Source organism: Callithrix jacchus, chromosome 10 (genome assembly GCF_049354715.1).
Source record: "Callithrix jacchus isolate 240 chromosome 10, calJac240_pri, whole genome shotgun sequence".
NCBI lineage: Eukaryota > Metazoa > Chordata > Mammalia > Primates > Cebidae > Callithrix > Callithrix jacchus.
Genome location: NC_133511.1, coordinates 16940728 through 16961171, shown reverse-complemented (window position 1 = coordinate 16961171; position 20444 = coordinate 16940728). Strand labels below are relative to the sequence as shown.

The window sequence follows — 20444 nt, the reverse complement described above, 5'->3', positions numbered from 1 at the left end:
GCGGAAGTTGCAGTGAGCCGAGATTGCGCCACTGCACTCCAGCCTGGGTGACAGAGCTAGACCCCATCTCAAAAGGAAAAAAAAAAAAAAAGAATAGCAGGATTCTGTAGGGTCATGGGAATTAACTGCAGGGAATGAGGCAGCTGCTGTCAATTAAAAAAAAATCATTATGGAGCATCAACCCAGGGCTGGGTGACAAGTAATAAGCATACAAACGCTCCCTGCCCTTGTGGAGCTCACAGTCTGTGGGATAGGCAAACATTAAATAAATGATTAAAAGTGTGATCTTTTAGTGCTACTGCAGATCTGCAAGAGGAAGAACCTAATCTCATCTGGGCATCAGGACAAGATCTTTGAGAGAAAGGATGTTTAAAGTGTGACGTGAACATTAGAACAGGGAAAGAACGTTGCAGACTGCAACGATGCACAAGTGAGAGATCAGTGTGCTTTTGGGAAACTTTACAAGAAGTATGGTGAGGAAAGGGAACTGGCAAGAGATGTTCACAGAGTTGACCTATGGTTGGTGCCTTCAAGGTCAAGGATCCCAGGATTTAATTCAGATAGTTGGTGTCAGTTATCTGACACTGGGTAACAGACTACTCCGAATTTTAGTGGCTTAAACAAGAGTCATTTTATTTTTCAGGATTCTGTGTGTTGATTTGTGATTTTTCTACAAATCCCACCTGGGCTCACCCATGTGGCTGCATTCAGCTAGTAGTCAGGTGAGGGGTCGGACTCAACCAGGCCTGTTGGGCTTCTGGCTCTGTGAAGTCTTTTACTCTGAAGGAGGCAAGACTGAGCTACTTCACACAGAAGCTTCCAAGAGGGCAATCCCCAGTGCACAAGAGCTTATCAAGCCTTTCCTTGCATTATTTGCTGATCTCCCACTGGCCACAGCCAGTCACATGGCTAAGCCCAGAGTCACTGTCGAAGGGGATCCCAAGAGGGCATGGGTGGGGGGGCGGGATCCCCTCTGACATAGTATAACAATCTGCCACACACTTCCTCCCCAAATGTCGGAAAGGTCAAGGAGATGAAAGATAACACTTGAGGCTTGGTCAGAACTGTTGGATTCTTGTCCTAGCTTTGTGGCTTGTGTAAGATGGGTGAAGTTGCTTACTTACTCTAGGTCTCAATTTCTTCCTCCGTAAAATGGAAGGCTTCTAAATCTCAACTTCAGCTGAAACTTGTTTTGCAAGAATGTAAGTATCTTCCCTCTTTTTTTTATTTTTTGAGACAAAGTCTCACTGTCACCCAGGCTGGAGTGGAATGGTGTGCTCTCAGCTCACTGCAACCTCTGCCTACCGGGTTGAAGCGATTCTCCTGTCTCAGCCTCCCAAGTAGCTGGGATTACAGGCACCCACCACCAAGCCCGGCTAATTTTTGTATTTTTAGTAGAGACGGGGCTTCACCATGTTGGTCAGGCTGGTCTCGAAGTCCTGACCTCATGATCCACCCGCCCCTATCTCCCAAAGTGCTGGGATTACAGGTGTGAGCCACTGCACCCGGCCATGAAGCACAATATATTTTATTAAAGTTTATGTTTTTTATTCTGCTTTAATTACAAAGGATAGGTATTAGCATACCCACATCTTTCCTCTTTAACTGTGATACCCACACAGAAGAAAATAGACTTCCTATTGAATAGGAAGAATTGGAGCTAAAGCCCCCATTCCAGAGGCTTTTGCAAAAGTGCTATGACCTTAGGGTAGTACCAAGAAAGGGTGTGGATTCTTAATGAGAGATGTTTCTGAATTGGAAAGAATCCCCATCTCTCTGACCACTGAACAGATGCCCCCTTAAGGCGTTTTTCATCCAGAAGAATCTGGGCTATTGATGTCTGCTGCTGAGAGCTGAGGCCAAGAGAGGTGGGATTTGGGGAATAAACAGCTTACCCTAGGCTTGCCAGCAACATACCTGCCTCATCACCCAAGACCTACTGCTGAGAACTGCAGGAGAATGCAGAGTGAAACCTGGGCAGGTATGCCTTTCCCCGTGGGGCTTGTTAGCACTTCTCATGAAGCTGTCTGCCCTCTGAGGCCCTCAGGGGCACGTTTGTTTGTTAAATGATTGACATTGACCTAGTTCTGACCCCAGGCTGACACTCCCTGGGCATCTGACTCCTGGGTCTTCCTGACCCCAGGGAACAAAGATGATGACTCCAGGATCACAGGCTGCCTAAATGCAGGCAGGTGTCATGCCAGAGGCCTGAGAGGAAGGCAGGTCTGAGCTAGAGCCACACCTATAACCTAAAACACCCATAGTTTGGGAGCCAGTGAGGGATTCCTCCCTCACCCATCATCCAAAAAACAGGGCAGATTAGCTCTTTCACCTTTTCTTTCCTTCAACCATTCATTCATTCAAAAAATATTGCCAGGCACTGTGATATCTTAGTAGAATACTAAGAACACTTTAGTAGGCCAGGCGCGGTGGCTCACGCCTATAATCCCAGCACTTTGGGAGGCTGAGGCGGGTGGATCACGAGAGCACGTCTCTACTAAAAATACAAAAATTAGCTGGGCATGGTGGTGCACGCCTGTTAGTCCCAGCTACTCGGGAGGCTGAGGCAGGAGAATTGCTTGAACCCAGAAGGTGTAGGTTGCGGTGAGCCGAGATCGTGCCATTGCACTCCAGTCCAGGTAACAACAGCGAAACTCCGTCTCAAAAAAAAAAAAAATAGAACACTTTAGTAATTTTTATTTAATTCGGTATGAGGGGAGGTGAGATTCAGTGTGTAGTTACAGACTGACAAGTTCTATGGAAGCTTTTATTTTATTTTGAGACAGGGTCTCACTCTGTTGCAGTGGTGCAATCTCAGCTCACTGCAGCCTTCGCCTTACAGATTGAAGCGATTCTCGTGTGTCAGCCACCCGAGTAGCTGGGGTTACAGGGATGTGCCGCCACACCCGGCTCATTTTTTTGTGTTTTTAGTAGAGACAGGGTTTCGCCATGTTGGCAAGGCTGGTCTTGAACTCTTGACCTCAAATGATCTGCCCACTTTGGCCTCCAAAAGTGCTGGGATTACAGGCATGAGGCACTGCACCTGGCCTGGAAGCATTTAAATAAGATAACATAACCTGGTCTGTCTCCCTAAGGAAGTCCCCTGAGCTCAGATGACAGGATGCATAGGGGATAAGTAGATAAACCTGCAAGTGGAGAGGAGGATGGTCCAGGCAGAGTGAGGCCGATGCAACAGCCTTTACCAGAGGGACCATGGCTGGTATGGGGAACTGAGATGAGGTCAGTGTGGCTGGCAGCAGAGGGCCTGGGACAGTATGGGACAGGGACTGGATATGTAGGCAGGGCTGGACCACGAAGGACCATGTAGGAAATGTTAAAGCTTCACTGTTTTTTGTTTGTTTGGTTTTTGTTTGTTTTTTTTTTTTGAGACGGAGTCTCACTCTGTCACCCAGGCTAAAGTGCAGTGGTGCTGTCTCGACTCACTGCACCTCCACCTTTCAGGCTCAAACGATTCTCCTGCCTCAGCCTCCTGCTGGAATTACAGGTGCCTGCCACCATGCCCGAGTAATTTTTGTATTTTTAGTAGAAGTGGGGTTTCATCATGTTGCCCAGGCTGGTCCCAAACTCCTCGCCTCAAGAGATCTGTCTGCCTTGGACTCCCAAAGTGCTGGGGTTACAGGTGTGAGCCACCACACCCGGCCAGCTTTGTGTTTTTAATAGCAAAGGAAAACTGCTTACATAGGAGGACAACAGGCAGATTTGCACTTTGAAAAGATCACTCTGGCTGTAATGCAGAAAACAGGTCAGGGTGGACAGGTCAAGAGTGTATGTGCCAAAAGCAGCTGGGAAGCTGTTATGATATTCCAGGGTGAGCTGATGATAGCTTGGCCTAGGGGCAGCAAGGAAATAAGGAATGAATACATTCAAGAGATTTGTAAAGAGCTTAATTGGACAGGACTTGTTGATGCACTGGACAGAGAGGTGAAGAAGAGAAAGGTGTTAGGATATCTCTGATACTGCTGACTACAGAACAGGTGGGTGATGATGCCATCCACTAGTATAAGGAGCACTGGAAGGTGGCCACCAGATGGGCAGGACTGCATTGGGTCAGCTTTGGACTTCCTGAATTCCTGAATTTGACCATTTTTTTTTTAGATGGTCTTGTTCTATCAGCCAGGCTGGAGGGCAGTGACACAATCATGCTTCACTCCAACCTCAAACTCCTGTGCTCAAGCGATCCTTCCACCTCAGCCTCCTGAGTAGCTGGGACCACTGGTGCCTGCCACCATGCCTGGCTAATTTTTAAAATTTTTTTGTAGATATGGGGGTAGAGGGGGTCTTGTTATGTTGCTGAGGTCGGTCTTGAACTCCTGGCTTCAAGTGATCCTCTTGCCTTGGCCCCCAAAGTGCTGGGATTACAGGTGTCAGCCCCTGTGCCCAGCCCTTGAGGTATCGTTGAGGTACTTGGACGTGTGCATCGGGAGCTCAAAGGAAAGGAAAGAGCTAGAGTTAGGAGCTTAGGAGTCAACAGGATCTAGCTGAGATGGCTTAGCAGGAGAGGGTTGTTAGAGAGGAAGAAGGCCAAAGGCCAAGCCTTGAGAAAGGAGCCTGCCAAGGAGACAGAGAAGATCGGACCTGAGAAGTCAAGTAAGATGAAGGCTGACTTGAAAAATACCTTCAGTGTTTGGTGACATGAAATCACCGGTAACTGTAATAAGGGCTGTTTTATAGTGAAGGAATGGAGGTGAAACCCAGTTTTAGAATGGGTTGAGGAATACGTGGGAGGTGAAGAAATGGAGACAGCCTGGCTGAGAGCTTTGGTTGTGAAGGGAGAGGAGGGAGCTGGAGATGGATGTGAGATTAAGGAAGTTTTTTGTTTTTGTTTTTTTAAATGAAGAGAGGAGCGTCTGTAAATGTCAACAGGAAGAATTCAAATTTGGTGGAGATGGGGCAGGTGTGACTATATCTATGTGAGGGAGTAGGGCTAATGAAGAGATGGGTGCCTGAGAAGGGAGGAGGGAGTTGGCTCCCTAGCCCAGGTGGCAGTGCGTGTGGAGCCTGGGAGGGACAGCCGCTGGCAGGTTGGTGTGGTTGGCTGTGGGAGATGAGGGCAGCCCCATGCCTTGGCCCCTGTGACTCGAGCGGAGATCCGGAGATCCGGCTGCTGGGCTCGGCTGCAGCCCCTCCCTGGCTGCCACTGCTCCAGCAGCCCTGAACTATCCTGTTTCATAATGAGTGAGCAGTGCCTCAGGCCCCTGCCCTGTAAGAGCACCCCCACCCTTGGAATGGAGCAGGAGTGAGGAAAGGCTCCCAGGACTGGCAAGGGCTTGGATTAGAGGCGCTGAAGGACAGGACCAGAAATTACTTCTCGGGGGCAGGAGCACACCGCAGAGGGCAGACAGCCCGACATTTGCTCTGGAAAGAAGCCCAAACGTTTATTCTGGTTTTCTTTTTTCCTGGAAGGTGGAGAGGTGAGGCAGAGAGCAGTGGGACCTGAAATCCTGGTACTGGGGTGGGTGAGAGGGATGGAAGTGGAGGGTGTTGATACTTCCTGGGCTAGGCCTGGGCCCCTTTGAGGTGGAAGAGGGAAAGGCTGGGGCTGGAAGGACAGCAAGAGTGCCCAGGGCCTCCAGGCTGGAGCGGGAGAACCCTGCAGAGAGCTCCTTCCCATCCCTCATCCTGTCGGGAGGAGTAGGGAGGTAGGAAAAGCCAGGGACAGCAGGGTCCCCCAGGTCAAAGCGCCACTCCAGTGTAAAGCAGTAGCCATATTTTCATAGAACTAGCCGGGTGGTCCCTCCCTTGCACAGACCACAGGGACTGTGTTGTGAAGGAGGTCCTCTTTCTTTGAGGTCCAGTGACAGCAGGGGGGCCTGTAATATGTGGCCAGTCCCCATGCTGGGAGCTGAGTCCTGGGAATGGAGAAGAGGGTTCCTGGGGAGAGGGTGGGTAAAAAGCCTTTTTAATCATTAACCCGGTTGATTTTATCTGAATCTGGGCAGCCACCAGCCTCCAGCTCTATTGATTTTCTCTGAAAGCACAGCATCTGGAGCTGGTGGCTGCCCAGAGACGGGGAGACCGACCGTGGGTAGAGGTAGGGGAAGAGGGGCAGGGAGGGGAATGGAAACCAGGCCAGGAGTAGGGGACTGGGAAGGAGGGAGGAGACAGGGTCTGAGGGCTGGGAGACTGTCAGAGGAGTCTTTGGGGATGTGAGGAAGCCAGGAAGTCTAAGCAGGCACTGGGGGAGGGCATAGCACAGCCAGAGGCACCACTGACAGCAGGAAGGAGCCCGGAAGGATCTGGCAGAGAGAATGAAACTGAAGCCCAGAGAAGCACAGTGACCTGAGCAAGATGACAAGGTCAGAGCCTGCACCAAAACTGAGGTCAGTTGATTTTTTTTTTTTTTTTTTTGAGATGGAGTTTCGTTCCTGTTACCCAGGCTGGAGAGCAATGGCGCGATCTCGGCTCACCGCAACCTCCGCCTCCTGGGTTCAGGCAATTCTCCTGCCTCAGCCTCCCAAGTAGCTAGAATTACAGGCGTGTGCCACCATGCCCAGCTAATTTTTTGTATCTTTAGTAGAGATGGGGTTTCACCATTTTGACCAGGATGGTCTCGATCTCTTGATCTTGTGACCCACCCGCCTTGGCCTCCCAAAGTGCTGGGATTACAGGCTTGAGCCACTGCGCCCAGCCGATTTTTTTTGAGATGGAGTCTTGCTCTCTCGCTAGGCTGGAGTGCAATGGCACAATCTCGGCTCACTGCAACATCCGCCTCCCAGGTTCAAGCAATTCTCTTGCCTCAGCCTCCCGAATAGCTGGGACTACAGGCACATGCCACCACACCCAACTAATTTTTATATTTTTAGTAAAGATGGGGTTTCATCGTGTTGGCCAGGATGGTCTCAATCTCTTGACCTTGTGATCCACCCACCTCGGTCTCCCAAAGTGCTAGGATTACAGGCGTGAGCCACCGTGCCCGGCCGAGGTCGGGTGATTTTGCTGGACTGAGGAGAGAAGAAATGAAGAAATGAAGGCCCCTGGGGTTGGAGAGAAGCTGAGGTGATGGAAAGTGTGCAAAAGAGGAAGCTGCAGTTTACAAATTACCATATTTCTGAGGACAGCGCCTTTCTTTTTTTACCTATGAGGCTATAGTAGACATTCAAAAATGGCTGTGGTCTGACTGAGGGTGGGGTCAGGCCATCAAAGGAGGAGGAAAGGGCCAAGTAGAAGTGGTGCTAGAGGCCGGGCAAAGTGGCTCACGTCCAGCACTTTGGGAAGCCAAGGCAGGCAGATCACCTGAGGTCAGGAGTTCAAGAACAGCCTGACCAACCTGGTGAAATGCTGTTTTTATTAAAAACACAAAAATTAGCTGAGTGTGATGGTGGGTACCTGTAGTCCAGCTACCTGGGAGGCTGAGGCAGGAGAATCACTTGAACCCGGGAGGCGGAGGTTGCAGTGAGCCAAGATTGTGCCATTGCACTCCAGCCTGGGTGATGCAAGCAAAACTCCATCTCAAAGAAAAAGAAGTGATGCTAGAAAGAGCTGGACAGCAGGGAACACCAAGAAGACACCTGTCCATCTTCACTTAGCCAAATCCAGGGCCCTGACAACATAAGTTTTCACCAGGACATTTTCTGGGGCTCCTGACTCCCCACTATTTTGGACGGTAGGAATTCTAGGTCTGTGTCACCTCTGAGGCAGAAGGCGAACCACATTCTGGTGACAGGGACAGAACCACACACATGGACACTGATGTGCCATCTTGGTCCTCACAGCTCCCCTCACCAGTGCAGTTCCTAGAATAGGTCTTCTCTGGGCTGGAGGGGATAAGCCAGACTGCTTCCTGGGAGAACAGAAAAGGAGCAGTGGGGATCTGAACACAGAATCAGTCAGGTACACAGTGAGCAGGGGCGATGTGACGGTAGAGAGACATGGGAAGAGAGAACACACACTAAACATGGCTCTGAGATGATACGCAAAATGTTATGACTCCATAGACTGAATCAGATACAGCATTTCTTTTCTTTCTTTCTTTCTTTTTTTTTTTTTTTTTGAGACGGAATCTTGCTCTGTCACCAGGCTGGAGTGCAATGGCGAGATCTCAGCTCACTGCAACCTACGACTCCCTGGTTCAAGCGATTCTCCTGCCTCTCAGCCTCCCGAGATTACAGGTGCATGCAACCACGCCTGGCTAATTTTTATATTTTTAGTAAAGACGAGGTTTCACCATGTTGGCCAGGATGGTCTCAATCTCCTGACCTCAAGTGATCCACCTGCATTGGTCTCCCAAAGTGCTGGGATTACAGGTGTGAGCCACCGCACCTGGCCCAATCCCCCATTCTTTCTGTAACATCAAGATGGTATAAAATCATCAACCATCTGGCTATTTCTTTGAGTCTTGTATTTTGTATGACTCCCATGCATGTTAGTTCTACTAATCTGCTTTTTTCAGTTGATTTTTCAGCAAACCTTCAGAGGGTGCAGGGGGAAGTGTTCCTTTGGCCCCTGCAGCACCACAGGACCCCAGGTCTTGTCTGTGGTCATGGTGCTAACGGGTGCCAGCCTGGATCAGTCCTGCATCATGGAGCTTCACCCTGGACATTCCAAAGGGCAGGCTGCGGCTGGGGGCTGAGGGATAATGAAGGTGGTATGTCTGAAGTCTCCTGTCTATACCTTCTTTTCTCTCCCCTTTCTCTGACAGCTCAACATCCTGGTGGACACAGGCAGCAGTAACTTTGCAGTGGGCGCTGCCCCCCACCCCTTCCTGCATCGCTACTACCAAAGGCAGCTGTGAGTCCTGGGGAGAACCCCGGGGAGGTTCCAAGGCCAAGAAAGGTCAGGGACGGGTACAGAGAGAAAGATTTGATCCTCAGATACTTTCTTCTTACTAGGGAAGGGGAAGGGTGAAAAAAAGACTGACAGGAGGGACAGGGTAAAGGGGGTGGTTAGAGAAGCTACACAATGGGAAAAGGTGAATTGAGAGGCAGCTAGTGTTCCAGTACTGAGACAGGGCAGCCTCCTGTGGGAGGGAAAGGAAGGAGAGCAGCCCCAGAGCTCACAGAACAATCTTAGGGGGCTCATTTTCTCTGCCAGAATGGGGAGACGAAGTACCGGCATCCCCTCTGTCTCAGTTGTCTGACAATACCAGCTGAACAGGCCTCAGTGATAGCTCCCCTTGCTGTGTTCTTACCTAGGGCCACTCCAGGTGGCTTTGCATAGTCCAAGGACATGAAGGAAAGGATCTTCCATAAACCCCTCTGCCTAGACCAGTATCAGGGAACTGAAAGCTAAGGATGTCCTCCGTGCACCACCCAGAGTGCCACCAGTTGGATTCCACTTACTGGTGAAAGGGGGGTTGAAGTGGGCTTTAAGGTAAGAGGCAGTAAGGGATGATCTGGAACCCTCCTTAGCATAAAAGCAGGAAGAGGAAGGCGTGAAAGGACAGCAAACATCTGAGACATCTGTGTGTGTGCAAACCTGAGTAGAGGCTTAAATCCTGTCCTTGGACTTCTAGGCAGCTGGCAAAACCCACCTTCCCTGTTTCCTCCTTTAGTGTCCCTGTCTAAAAGAAGCAGTCAGGGAGGAGGGTGCGGGTAGGATCGGTGAAAGGGCATTCATTCCAGGTCCTCATCCACTTCCATCACTGCCCCCACCGCACACGGAAGCCCTGGTTGGTGGTGTGATTAAACACAGGTGGGGCTGCCACATGTTGAGCACGTTTCAGAAGTGGTGTGTAATACCAACCTGCTCTGCTGAGATGCTTGTGTAAATCCCTTCTCTAGAACTTGCTGTAGAGGTTTCACATTCACCCTGCCTGGCACTTTCTCTACCACTCAGATGGTACCACTAGGTCCCAAGGCAGTAAGAGAGTCAATGGTTCCTTTTCTCTGGGAGCTTGACAGAGCCAGAGGGCAGAAGAGATGCCCACTAACTGTCCCTACAGCAGCAGCAGCAGCAGCAGGCACAATGCACAAAGCCCAGGCTTGTTCTTCACAGAGCCTGAGCTCAAGATCTAGGAATATGAGCTATGGGGACAGGAGAGTGAGCCTCAGCAATAGTTCCCTTCATCTATTTGCAAGGCCATTTTACACTCTGTTCTGGGTGATGGGTCTAGGGATGTTTTGCTGAGCAGTCTGAAAGCAGACTCTAGGATTCCCCTGAGATTAGATAAGGTGGCACTGGGAGTAGGTTTAACTGAGACCCTATACGAGTTGTGGGCATCCACAGATCTCTGCCTTCTTTCCACAGGTCCAGCACATACCGGGACCTCCGGAAGGGTGTGTATGTGCCCTACACCCAGGGCAAGTGGGAAGGGGAGCTGGGCACTGACCTGGTAAGCATCCCCCATGGCCCCAACGTCACTGTGCGGGCCAACATTGCTGCCATCACTGAATCAGACAAGTTCTTCATCAACGGCTCAAACTGGGAAGGCATCCTGGGGCTGGCCTATGCTGAAATTGCCAGGGTGAGAGGAACAGGGCTTGGCCCTACACACTGTCTGCACACTGCACACTACACAGAAGGAATTAGGAGAGAGAAGGGGAATTAGCCAAAGGAGGGAAACAATCAATTTAAAGGATTATTTAACAGTGTTATAGGATGGGAGTCTAAATTTTAGCCCTATAGAGGGCAGAACTCGAGTCAGAGAAGCTGTGATGGGTACAAGAATAAGCTGCAGTTTCTATGTAGTCTAAGTTTTTTTTTTTTTTTTGAGATAGAGTTTCGCTCTTGTTGCCCTAGCTGGAGTGCAATGGCATGATCTTGGGTCACTGCAAAACCTCTGCCTCCCAGGTTCAAGCGACTCTCCTGCTTCAGCCTCCCAAGTAGCTGGGATTACAGGCACCCGCCACAAGGCCTGGCTAATTTTTTGTATTTTTAGTAGAAACAGGGTTTTACCATGTTAGCCAGGCTGGTCTTGAACTCCTGACCTCAGGTGATCCGCCCACCTCCATCTCCCAAAGTGCTGGGATTACAGGCATGAGCCACAGCACCCGGCCACTCTAAGATCTTTAATAAAGGCCCCCATAAATCTAAAGCAGGTTAGGGATATGGGGATGAAAGATATATGAATTTGGCTGGGCGTGGCAGCTCATGTCTGTAATCCCAGTGTTACAGAAGGCCAAGGCAGGTGGAAATCCCATCTCTACTAAAAACACAAAAATTAGCCAGGTGTGTTAGCATATGTCTGTAATCCTAGCTATTCGGGAGGCTAAGGCATGAGAATCACCTGCACCTTGGAGGTGGAGGTTGCAGTGAGCCAAGATCACATCACTGCACTCCAGCCTGGGCAACAAGAGTGACAGTCTGTCTTAAAAAAGAAAAAAAAAAGATCTATAAATCTGTGAACCTATCAATACTGTCCTGTTTGCATTGCCAAGGCTCTTGCTAATCCTCCCTCTGTCAAATCTCAGTGTGTTAAGATGGTCTTTCCCACAGAGCATCCCCCAAGCTTTCAAATTTGCCTTCAAGTTTAGACAGCTGGCCTCTGTCCTTTAGGGCCATATGAGAACTCACTCCTTGTCTCTTTCTGCCAAAGCCTGACGACTCCCTGGAGCCTTTCTTCGACTCTCTGGTAAAGCAGACCCACGTTCCCAACCTCTTCTCCCTGCAGCTCTGTGGTGCTGGCTTCCCCCTCAACCAGTCTGAAGTGCTGGCCTCAGTTGGAGGGAGCATGGTGAGTAGGTTCTCAGAGAGGGGAAGTCCTGGCACTGGGGGAGAGATGGGTGCCATCTGCCCCCACCCCCCGGAAAGCTACACCACAGTTTTGGCTCCAGTACTTGGAATCAAGAGGAACCTCTTTATATTCCTTACCCTCACTTTATTTTTCTATCTTTTCTTCTTTGCATTATTCCAGAAAGGAATCAAGGCATCTATGGTAAACTTGGAAAGGAAGGCAATTAGGAAAATTTCAAAGGAAATGAAAATAAGACCTGTTGAATGAAAATTATTCATTTTGATGGTCAGAAGGCAGAGATATAAGGAGTTTGTCTATTTATTAATTAATTAGAACATGGTAAATTGTTCTCCAATAAGCAGAGAAAATATAAGTTGTAATAGTAACAAATAACCATTCATTCAACATTTATTGTGGCAGTTTAGATTTAAATTAACTTTATATAAAGGGCTGTACGATTCTGAAACAAATAATTCAAAATCCTGGAAAGTCATTTTTCCTGAACACATTTAACAAACTAGAAATCACTTTGGGCATGATTTGATTAGAAGCAGGAAGATGAAAAGGGTAACCTGTAGAAGACCTTGCCACCCCAAGAAATCACTGATCTTATTGCTTGGTCCTTGGGGGACTCGCTGTCCTTCTGTGCCAGGACACGTGCACCTGCCTTTTTTTCCCTAGATCATTGGAGGTATCGACCACTCACTGTACACAGGCAGTCTCTGGTATACGCCCATCCGGCGGGAGTGGTATTATGAGGTGATCATTGTGCGAGTGGAGATCAATGGACAGGATCTGAAAATGGACTGCAAGGAGGTAATACAACCAAGGGGGACCCAGGGAATGTGAGCGGGTAGGCAATACAGTGTGAAGGAAGACTCTAGTTACGAGTTCCTGGGAGGACGAGGCAGAGGTAATAGGACCTGCCAAAAGGGTTCGAAGTTGAGCCTAGAATAGTCGGGGGCTTAATGGTCACACAGCAGGACCTAAGTTTTGGGGCCTAGGGACTGGTAGTGGAAAAAAAACCCACAGAACTAGTTATGATGTTTGGACTTTAGTCACTGCCTTGCTTTGTAGCCTTGGGCAAGTCTTTTGCAAGACATGGTGATAGAGTGAAGAGTGTGTCTTTGGAGTCGGGGAGAACCAGATCTGAATCTGGCTCTGATGTCTACTACCTATGTACCTTTAGGCCGGTTACTATTCTGTGTTTCAGTTTCCTTATCTGCAAAACAGGTAAAAATAACTTTCTAAGAATATCAGAGATAATGTATAGTGTTTATCTCTGTGGTTGGCAGTACTCAGTAAACGGTGACTAAACCATTTATGTCTTCCTTCCCTAGATTCTTACGTATATTAAATTAGAAGAGATATAAATGTACTAGGAAAAGTTAAAAGCGGCCAGGTGCAGTGGCTCATGCATGTAATAATACCAGCACTTTAGGAGGCTGAGTCGGGCAGATCATTTGAGGTCAGGAGTTTGAGACTAGCCTGGCCAACATGGTGAAACCCCATCTCTACTGAAAATACAAAAAAATTAGCCAGACGTGGTGGCGGGCATCTGTAGTCCCAGCTACTTGGGAGACTGAGGCAGGACAATGGTTTGAACCCAGGAGGCAGAGGTTGCAGTGAGCTGAGATTACACCATTGCACTCCAGCCTGGCTGACAGAGCTGTGTCTAAAAAAAATAAAAAATAAAAAAATACCGTGTGCCTTCCATCTGTTGGGCACAATTCTAGGTGCTTTCAATTGTTGATTTATTTAACCCTTACAATAACCATTTGAGGTAGGTACTATTTTTATCCTCACTTTAGAGATGAAGAAACTGAAGCACAGAGGTTAACTTGTCTAAGGAGGTAGACTTAGGAGGTGCCAAAGCCAAGATGCCAGCCCAGCCAGGGCCTCAGCAGTAACTCCCTACTGCCCAGAGCCCATCATCAAAAATCTTTTGACTCTAACTCTCTCTTCTCCCCCTTAGTACAACTATGACAAGAGCATTGTAGACAGTGGCACCACCAACCTTCGTTTGCCCAAGAAAGTGTTTGAAGCTGCAGTCAAATCCATCAAGGCAGCCTCCTCAGTGAGTGGACTAAGGGTGGGGGTAAAAAAGGTGGTACAGTGTCTGAGGGAGACAGTGAGTCACATTCTTCAGCAAGAGCCAAGATGTCTGTACTTAGACCCTTCTACTCAGAGCTCTTACTCTTCCCCTGGTGGGGCGCAGTGCCTCACACCTGTAACTGCAGCACTTTGGGAGGTTGAGGCAGGCAGATCACGAGGTCAGGAGTTCAAGAACAGCCTGACTAACATGGTGGAACCCTGTCCCTACTAGAAGTACAAAAATTGACCGGGCGTGGTGGTGCACGCCTGTAATCCTGCTACTGGGGTGGTGGTTGCTGAGACAGGACAATCACTTGAACCCCAGAGGTGGAGGTTGCAGTGAGCTGAGATCAGGACTGTACTCCAGCCTGGGCAAAAGAATGAGACTCCGCTTAAAAAAAAAAAAACAAAACCTTTTATGGGTGTCACTTTGCTTAACACATGACCCTGGTATAAAAGTCTGACATCACACTCCCACTCTCTTTCTCTAACCCTTTGGTTGACCCCTCCCCACTTTGGATATGTCACTGGAAAAGCAAATAAAGGGCCTGGTTAATATATCTGAACACGGGAGGGGCGAGATGATAAAGAGGCTTTTCTTCATTGTTATCCCCTTCTTGCCAACACAGACGGAGAAGTTCCCCGATGGTTTCTGGCTAGGAGAGCAGCTCGTGTGTTGGCAAGCAGGCACCACCCCTTGGAACATTTTCCCAGTCATCTCACTCTACCTAATGGGTGAGGTTACCAATCAGTCCTTCCGCATCACCATCCTTCCACAGGTATGTCCCAGCCTGAGTCAGAGGGATCTCAGAAAGGGGCAAAGTACACACTGGGAGACAGTGAACAGGCATGGCTTGCCAGAACTTGGAAGACAGATGAGTAGTGTCCAGTGGTAACGGGGTCTTAGAAAACCCAATGCGTCAGAGCTCAGGGATGGCAAAGGGAAGGGCACAGGTGCCTAGAAGGCAGAGGTGGGGTGAAGGAGAGAGACGATACTCACCCTGTGATTGCTTACCCCTAGCAATACCTGCGGCCAGTGGAAGATGTGGCTACATCCCAAGATGACTGTTACAAGTTTGCCATCTCACAGTCTTCCACGGGCACTGTTATGGGAGCTGTTATCATGGAGGGCTTCTATGTTGTCTTTGATCGGGCCCGAAAACGAATTGGCTTTGCTGTCAGCGCTTGCCATGGTGAGAGTGACAGGGTTGAGGGTTTGGGATCAGTCTCTCTGTATTTTCCTTGTCAACCAACAGTTAGCATACCTGAGTCCCTGTCACTTTAGGGGAGGGTAATAACAGTTGCCTTAAACCCAAGTCAACAATTCTGCAAAAGCTAGTGTCAATGCTTGTCCTTTCTTGTACGGCCTGCCATAATGACCAATGCCTGGATTGGTAACCTCTGCTGGAAACCAAGCATCAAGAGCTGCCCGAGTACCTTGGGAAGCTCTTAATGCAAGGGTAGCAGGCTGAGCCTACGGTGGCCCTGTCAGCTGCCACATGGCAAGGCTGAATGCTACTTCAGAAAGGTGGCAGGATTTTGCAGTTGGATTTCAGCAGCAGAAAGTAAGTTTACTAGGTGTGGCTTTTGGTCAAGGGGCTGGCTTTTGGCCATCTCAGAACTACTGACTTTTAGTTATCACTCCCATCAGCTGGGTATACAAGGAAGGGCTGCTGGTCTCAGTGACTTGGAAGGGAAGACTGGCTTCTACCTGGTGCTGGCTTCCCGGCCTGCTCCTAAATATCTCCTGGGAAGGACACTGAATAGATTCTGCAGGGGCTAATTTCAGGGTCTCTCTATCAGGAATTTCTTTTTGTTATATAACCCAAACTACTCTATGACCACGAGAGCTGTCCATTCACATTTGCCCTCTCCCCAGTGCACGATGAGTTCAGGACGGCAGCGGTGGAAGGCCCTTTTGTCACCCCGGACATGGAAGACTGTGGCTACAATATTCCACAGACAGATGAGTCAACCCTCATGACCATAGCCTATGTCATGGCTGCCATCTGCGCCCTCTTCATGCTGCCACTCTGCCTCATGGTGTGTCAGTGGCGCTGCCTCCGCTGCCTGCGCCAGCAGCATGATGACTTTGCTGATGACATCTCCCTGCTGAAGTGAAGAGGCCCATGGGCAGAAGATAAGAGATTCCCCTGGACCACACCTCCGTGGTTCACTTTGGTCACAAGTAGGAGACACAGATGGCACCTGTGGCCAGAGCACCTCAGGACCCTCCCCACCCACCAAATGCCTCTGCCTTGATGGAGAAGAAAGGCTGGCAAGGTGGGTACCAGGGACTGTACCTATAGGAAACAGAAAAGAGAAGAAAGAAGCACTCTGGTGGCGGGAATACTCTTTGTCACCTCAAATTTAAGTTGGGAAATTCTGCTGCTTGAAACTTCAGCCCTGAACCTTTGTCCACCATTCCTTTAAATTCTCCAACCCAAAGTATTCCTCTTTTCTTAGTTTCAGGAGTACTGGCATCACACCCAGGCTACCTTGGCATGTGTCCTTGTGGTACCCTGGCAGAGAAGAGACCAATCTTGTTTCCTTGCTGGCCAAAGTCAGTAGGACAGGATGCACAGTTTGCTGTTTGCTTTAGAGACAGGGACTATATAAACAAGCCTAACATTGGTGCAAAGATTGCCTCTTGAATTAAAAAAAAACTAGACTGAATATTTATACAAATGGGGGCGGATGGAAAGAGAAGGAGAGGGAGCACAAAGACAGGGAATAGTGGGATCAAAGCTAGGAAAGGCAGAAACACAACCACTCACCAGTCCGTTTTAGACCTCATCTCCAAGATAGATAGCATCCCATCTCATAAGATGGGTGTTGTTTTCAATGTTTTATTTTTTGTGGTTGCAGCCTGACCAAAACTGAGATGGGAAGGGCTTATCTAGCCAAAGAGCTCTTTTTAGCTCTCTTAAGTGAAGTGCCCACTAAGAAGTTCCACTTAACACATGAATTTCTACCATATTCGTTTCACTTGTCTCTACCTGAACCCTTTATTCTACATATGATAGGAAGCACTGAAATATCCTAACCCCCTAAGCTCCAGGTGCCCTAGGGGAGAGCAACTGGAATATAGCAGGGCTGGGCTCTGTCTTCCTGGTCACAAGTTCACTCTTTCCCCCAAATCTTCCTCTAGAGCTTTGCAGACGAGGTGCTAAAAGGAATAGGTAAGAGACCTCTTCTACCTAATCCTTAAAAGCATAATGTTGAAGATTCATTCAACAGCTGTTGCCCTATAATTCCTGCCTCGATTTTTTCCTATTACGCTGTAAGAAGTGGCAAGATCTGTACATAATACAGAGTGGTTTCATTGCCTTCCTACCCTCTTTAATGGCCCCTCCATTTATTTGACTAAAGCATCACACAGTGGCACTAGTATTATACCAAGAGTATGAGAAGTACAGTGCTTTCTGGCTCTAACATCATTGCCTTCAGTATCAAGGCTGCCTGGAGAAAGGATGGCAGCCTCAGGACTTCCTTATGTCCTTTACCACAAGAGCTCCTTGATGAAGGCCATCTTTTTCTCCTATCCTGCTCTCCCCTCCCCACTTCTAACGGTACGTGGGTACCCAGGCTGGTTCTTGGGCTAGGTAGTGGGGACCAAGTTCATTACCTCCTTATCAGTTCTAGCATAGTAAACTAAAATACCAAGTGTTAGTGGGAAGAGTGGGGCTTTCCTGGTATACCCACTGCATCCTACTCCTATCTGGTCAACATGCTGCTTCCAGGTATGGGACCTGCCAAGTGTAGAATTACCTGATAAGGGAGAGGGAAATACAAGGAGGGCCTCTAGAGTTCCTGGCCTCAGCCAGCTGCCCGCAAGCCATAAACCAATAAAACAAGAATACTGAGTCAGTTTTTTACCTGGGTTCTCTTCATTCCCACTGCACTTGGTGCTGCTTTGGCTGACTGGGAACACCCCATAACTACAGAGCCTGACAGGAAGACTGGAGACTGTCCGCTTCTAGCTTGGAACTTCCTCTGTAAATAAATTTCCAGAACTGCTACCATGAAGTGAAATGCCACATTCTGCTTTATAATTTCTACCTACGTTGGGAAAAACTGGCTTTTTCCCAGCCCTTTGCAGGGCATAAAACTTAACCCCTTCAATAGCAAGTCCCATCAGCCTATTATTTTTTAAAGAAAACTTGCACTTTGTTTTCTTTTTACAGTTATTTCCTTCCTACCCCAAAACTCTAAGTGTAAAAAAAAAAAAAAGTCTTACCAACAGCTTCTTGCTTTTAAAAATATGTATTATACACCTCTATTTTTAAACTCTACTTCTGAAAAATGACCGTCCCGTTCTCCACTCACTGTGTTTGCGGCCTTTCCCATTGGTCTGCATGGGTTTTATTATTGCAGGCCAGTGGACAGAGGGAGAAGGGAGAACAGGGGTGGCCAACACTTATATTGCTTTCTGACTGATCTTGAACAAGAAAAAGAGTAACACTGAGATCCTTGCTCCCATGTGCAACTCTCAAAAATACTTATCCTCTTGCTAGAGTGGGCTTTCCAGGGCATTTAAGGGGAAGCAGTTTAGCCCCTCCCCACCCCTTCCTTTTGTCTCTTTTTACTCCTTTGGCTTCAAAGGTTTTTGGAAAATAAAAAATATGCTTTACACTTATTTCTAATTTCTAAATTTTCAGGGGATACTGAAAAATACGGCAGGTGGCCCAAGGCTGCTGTAAAGTTGAGGGGAGAGGAAATCTTAAGATTACAAGATAAAAGTCCAGGCGTGGTGGCTCACACCTGTAATCCCAGCACTTTGGGAAGCTGAAGTGGGTGGATCACGTGAGGTCAGGAGTTTGAGACCAGCCTGACCAACATGGAGAAACCCCATCTCTAATAAAAAAAAAAAAAAAAAGATTACAAGATAAAAAATGAATCCCCTAAACGAAAAGAACAATGGAACTGGTCTTCCATTTTGCCACCTGTTCATGACAGCTACTAACCTGGAGGCAGTAACGTTTCATTAACCAAAGAAAGTGGGTCACCTGACCTCTGAAGAGTTGAGTACTCGGGCCACTCCAATCACCCTACAAGATGCCAAGGAGGTCCCAGGAAGTCCAGCTCCTTAAACTGATGCTAGTCAATAAACCTGGTCAAGTGAAGCAAGAGAATTGAGAAAGAATCCATCTGTGAGCAGACAGGCAAGGATGAAAGACGAAGGAAAACAGTATCAAAAGCAGAGAGATCATTTAGTTGGGTCTGAAAGGAAAAGTCTTTGCTACCCCGACATATATTGCCAGTAGGTCCCAGAATGGGGAAAAAAAAAAAATTCAGCTGTTAGTAATATAATAATGTCCTTTCCCTGGAGCCAGTTATTAAAAAAAAAAAAAAAAAAACTCTTAGTTTTTACTTGTTTAATTCTAAAAGAGAAGGGAGCTGAGGCCATTCCCTGTAGGAGTAAAGATAAAAGGACAAGAAAAGATTCAAAGCTCTAATAGAGTCACAGCTTTCCCAGGTGTAAAACCTAAAATTAAGAAGTACAATAAGCAGAGGTGGAAAATTATCTAATTCCTGATAGCTTCCTACAGAGCAAGTGATTTATAAACTTGAAATCCAAACCACTTTCTTAATATCACTTTGGTCTCCATTTTTCCCAGGACAGGAAATATGTATCCCATAACTTTCTTGCTTCAAAAATTAAAATCCAGCATCCCAAGATCATTCCATAAGTAATTCTGCACAGAATCTCCTCACCCCAGTGCCTGTCTGGAGCTCACCCAAGGTCACCAAACAACTTGGTTGTGAACCAACTGCCTTAACCTTTGGGGGGAGGGAGTTAGCTAGACAAGGAGACCAGAAGTGAATGGGAAAGGGTTAGGACTCCACAATGTTGGCCTGTCAGAGCCTGATTAGAAGCCAAGCCAGGGGCAGCAAAGGCAGGCTTGGCCCAGGAAAAACCTGTGGGTCATGCTAATTTCTATCCAGAAAATAGGGTGGACAGAAGCTTCTGGGGTGCATGAAGGGATTGGGACCTGGTTATGTTGTTATTCTCGGACTGTGAATTTTGGTGATGTAAAACAGAATATTCTGTAAACCTAATGTCTGTATAAATAATGAGTGTTAACATAGTAAAATATTCGATAAGAAGTCAAACTACCAGGGTTACTTTTTTTCCCTTAATCGGAGTCTCATTTTATCCATTTGGAGTAGAGTGGCTAAAACAATACTGAGGCTTCTGTAAGCAAGGCATCTGGTTGGACAGTGGGTGAGCACCAGGCTTCAAATCAGCATACATGAGCCTTAAGAAAATGGACTAGAGGCTGAGCCAAACCAAAGCAGGATGGCCTTAGAGCAACAACAGCTTCCTAGGTGGTTTTTATATTCTATTTGAAAACAGCCCTGGGCAGGGATATCATAATTTCAAGGCCAAACTAAGCATCATCTTCCCCACAATCTGCATCCCCCAAAGGAACTGCAAGATGAGGGGGAACAGACTGTTTCTGCATAATATACATACTTTCATTTACGAACATTGGAATACAGACTTTCTATACACACATTACCTATATAATAAAAATGTACATGGCATGAGTATATGTCACTGTATAAATATAGAGTTTTAGAAATCTTGAACCCGCACTTCCTGTTCACATCAGTTTCTCCTCTTCTTCCTCCCCAGTCAGGTCCGTCATTTAAGAGTTGGACAAAAGGGACAAGTGTCATTTGTGTTGGTCTGGGCCCAGAATTTGATACA

The 20444-nt window shown here is 47.8% G+C and overlaps 2 protein-coding genes across 6 annotated transcripts in view; one reads left to right on the top strand and one right to left on the bottom strand.

Moving 5' to 3' along the window:
* Positions 1 to 17750, top strand: part of BACE1 (beta-secretase 1) — a 25410-nt gene extending 7660 nt beyond the window's left edge. The window contains exons 1-9 of one of the 2 annotated variants that reach the window (XM_054241635.2): positions 8034 to 8129; positions 8660 to 8748; positions 10207 to 10423; positions 11495 to 11632; positions 12314 to 12448; positions 13608 to 13709; positions 14356 to 14505; positions 14748 to 14919; positions 15606 to 17750. In XM_054241635.2, the coding sequence (XP_054097610.1) occupies positions 8049 to 8129; positions 8660 to 8748; positions 10207 to 10423; positions 11495 to 11632; positions 12314 to 12448; positions 13608 to 13709; positions 14356 to 14505; positions 14748 to 14919; positions 15606 to 15847 (1326 nt within the window). In that variant the 5' untranslated portion in view covers positions 8034 to 8048 and the 3' untranslated portion in view covers positions 15848 to 17750. Of the gene's footprint in view, positions 1 to 8033; positions 8130 to 8659; positions 8749 to 10206; positions 10424 to 11494; positions 11633 to 12313; positions 12449 to 13607; positions 13710 to 14355; positions 14506 to 14747; positions 14920 to 15605 lie in introns of those variants that run through there. The other variant, XM_002807276.5, reaches the window with a different exon arrangement.
* The window catches only part of RNF214 (ring finger protein 214), a 66229-nt gene continuing 57710 nt past the window's right edge, over positions 11926 to 20444 (bottom strand). For all 4 annotated transcript variants that reach the window (XM_002754461.6, XM_003734112.6, XM_002754460.6 and 1 more), the window contains exon 15: positions 11926 to 20444. In XM_002754461.6, coding sequence (XP_002754507.1) covers positions 20379 to 20444 — 66 coding nt within the window. In that variant the 3' untranslated portion in view covers positions 11926 to 20378.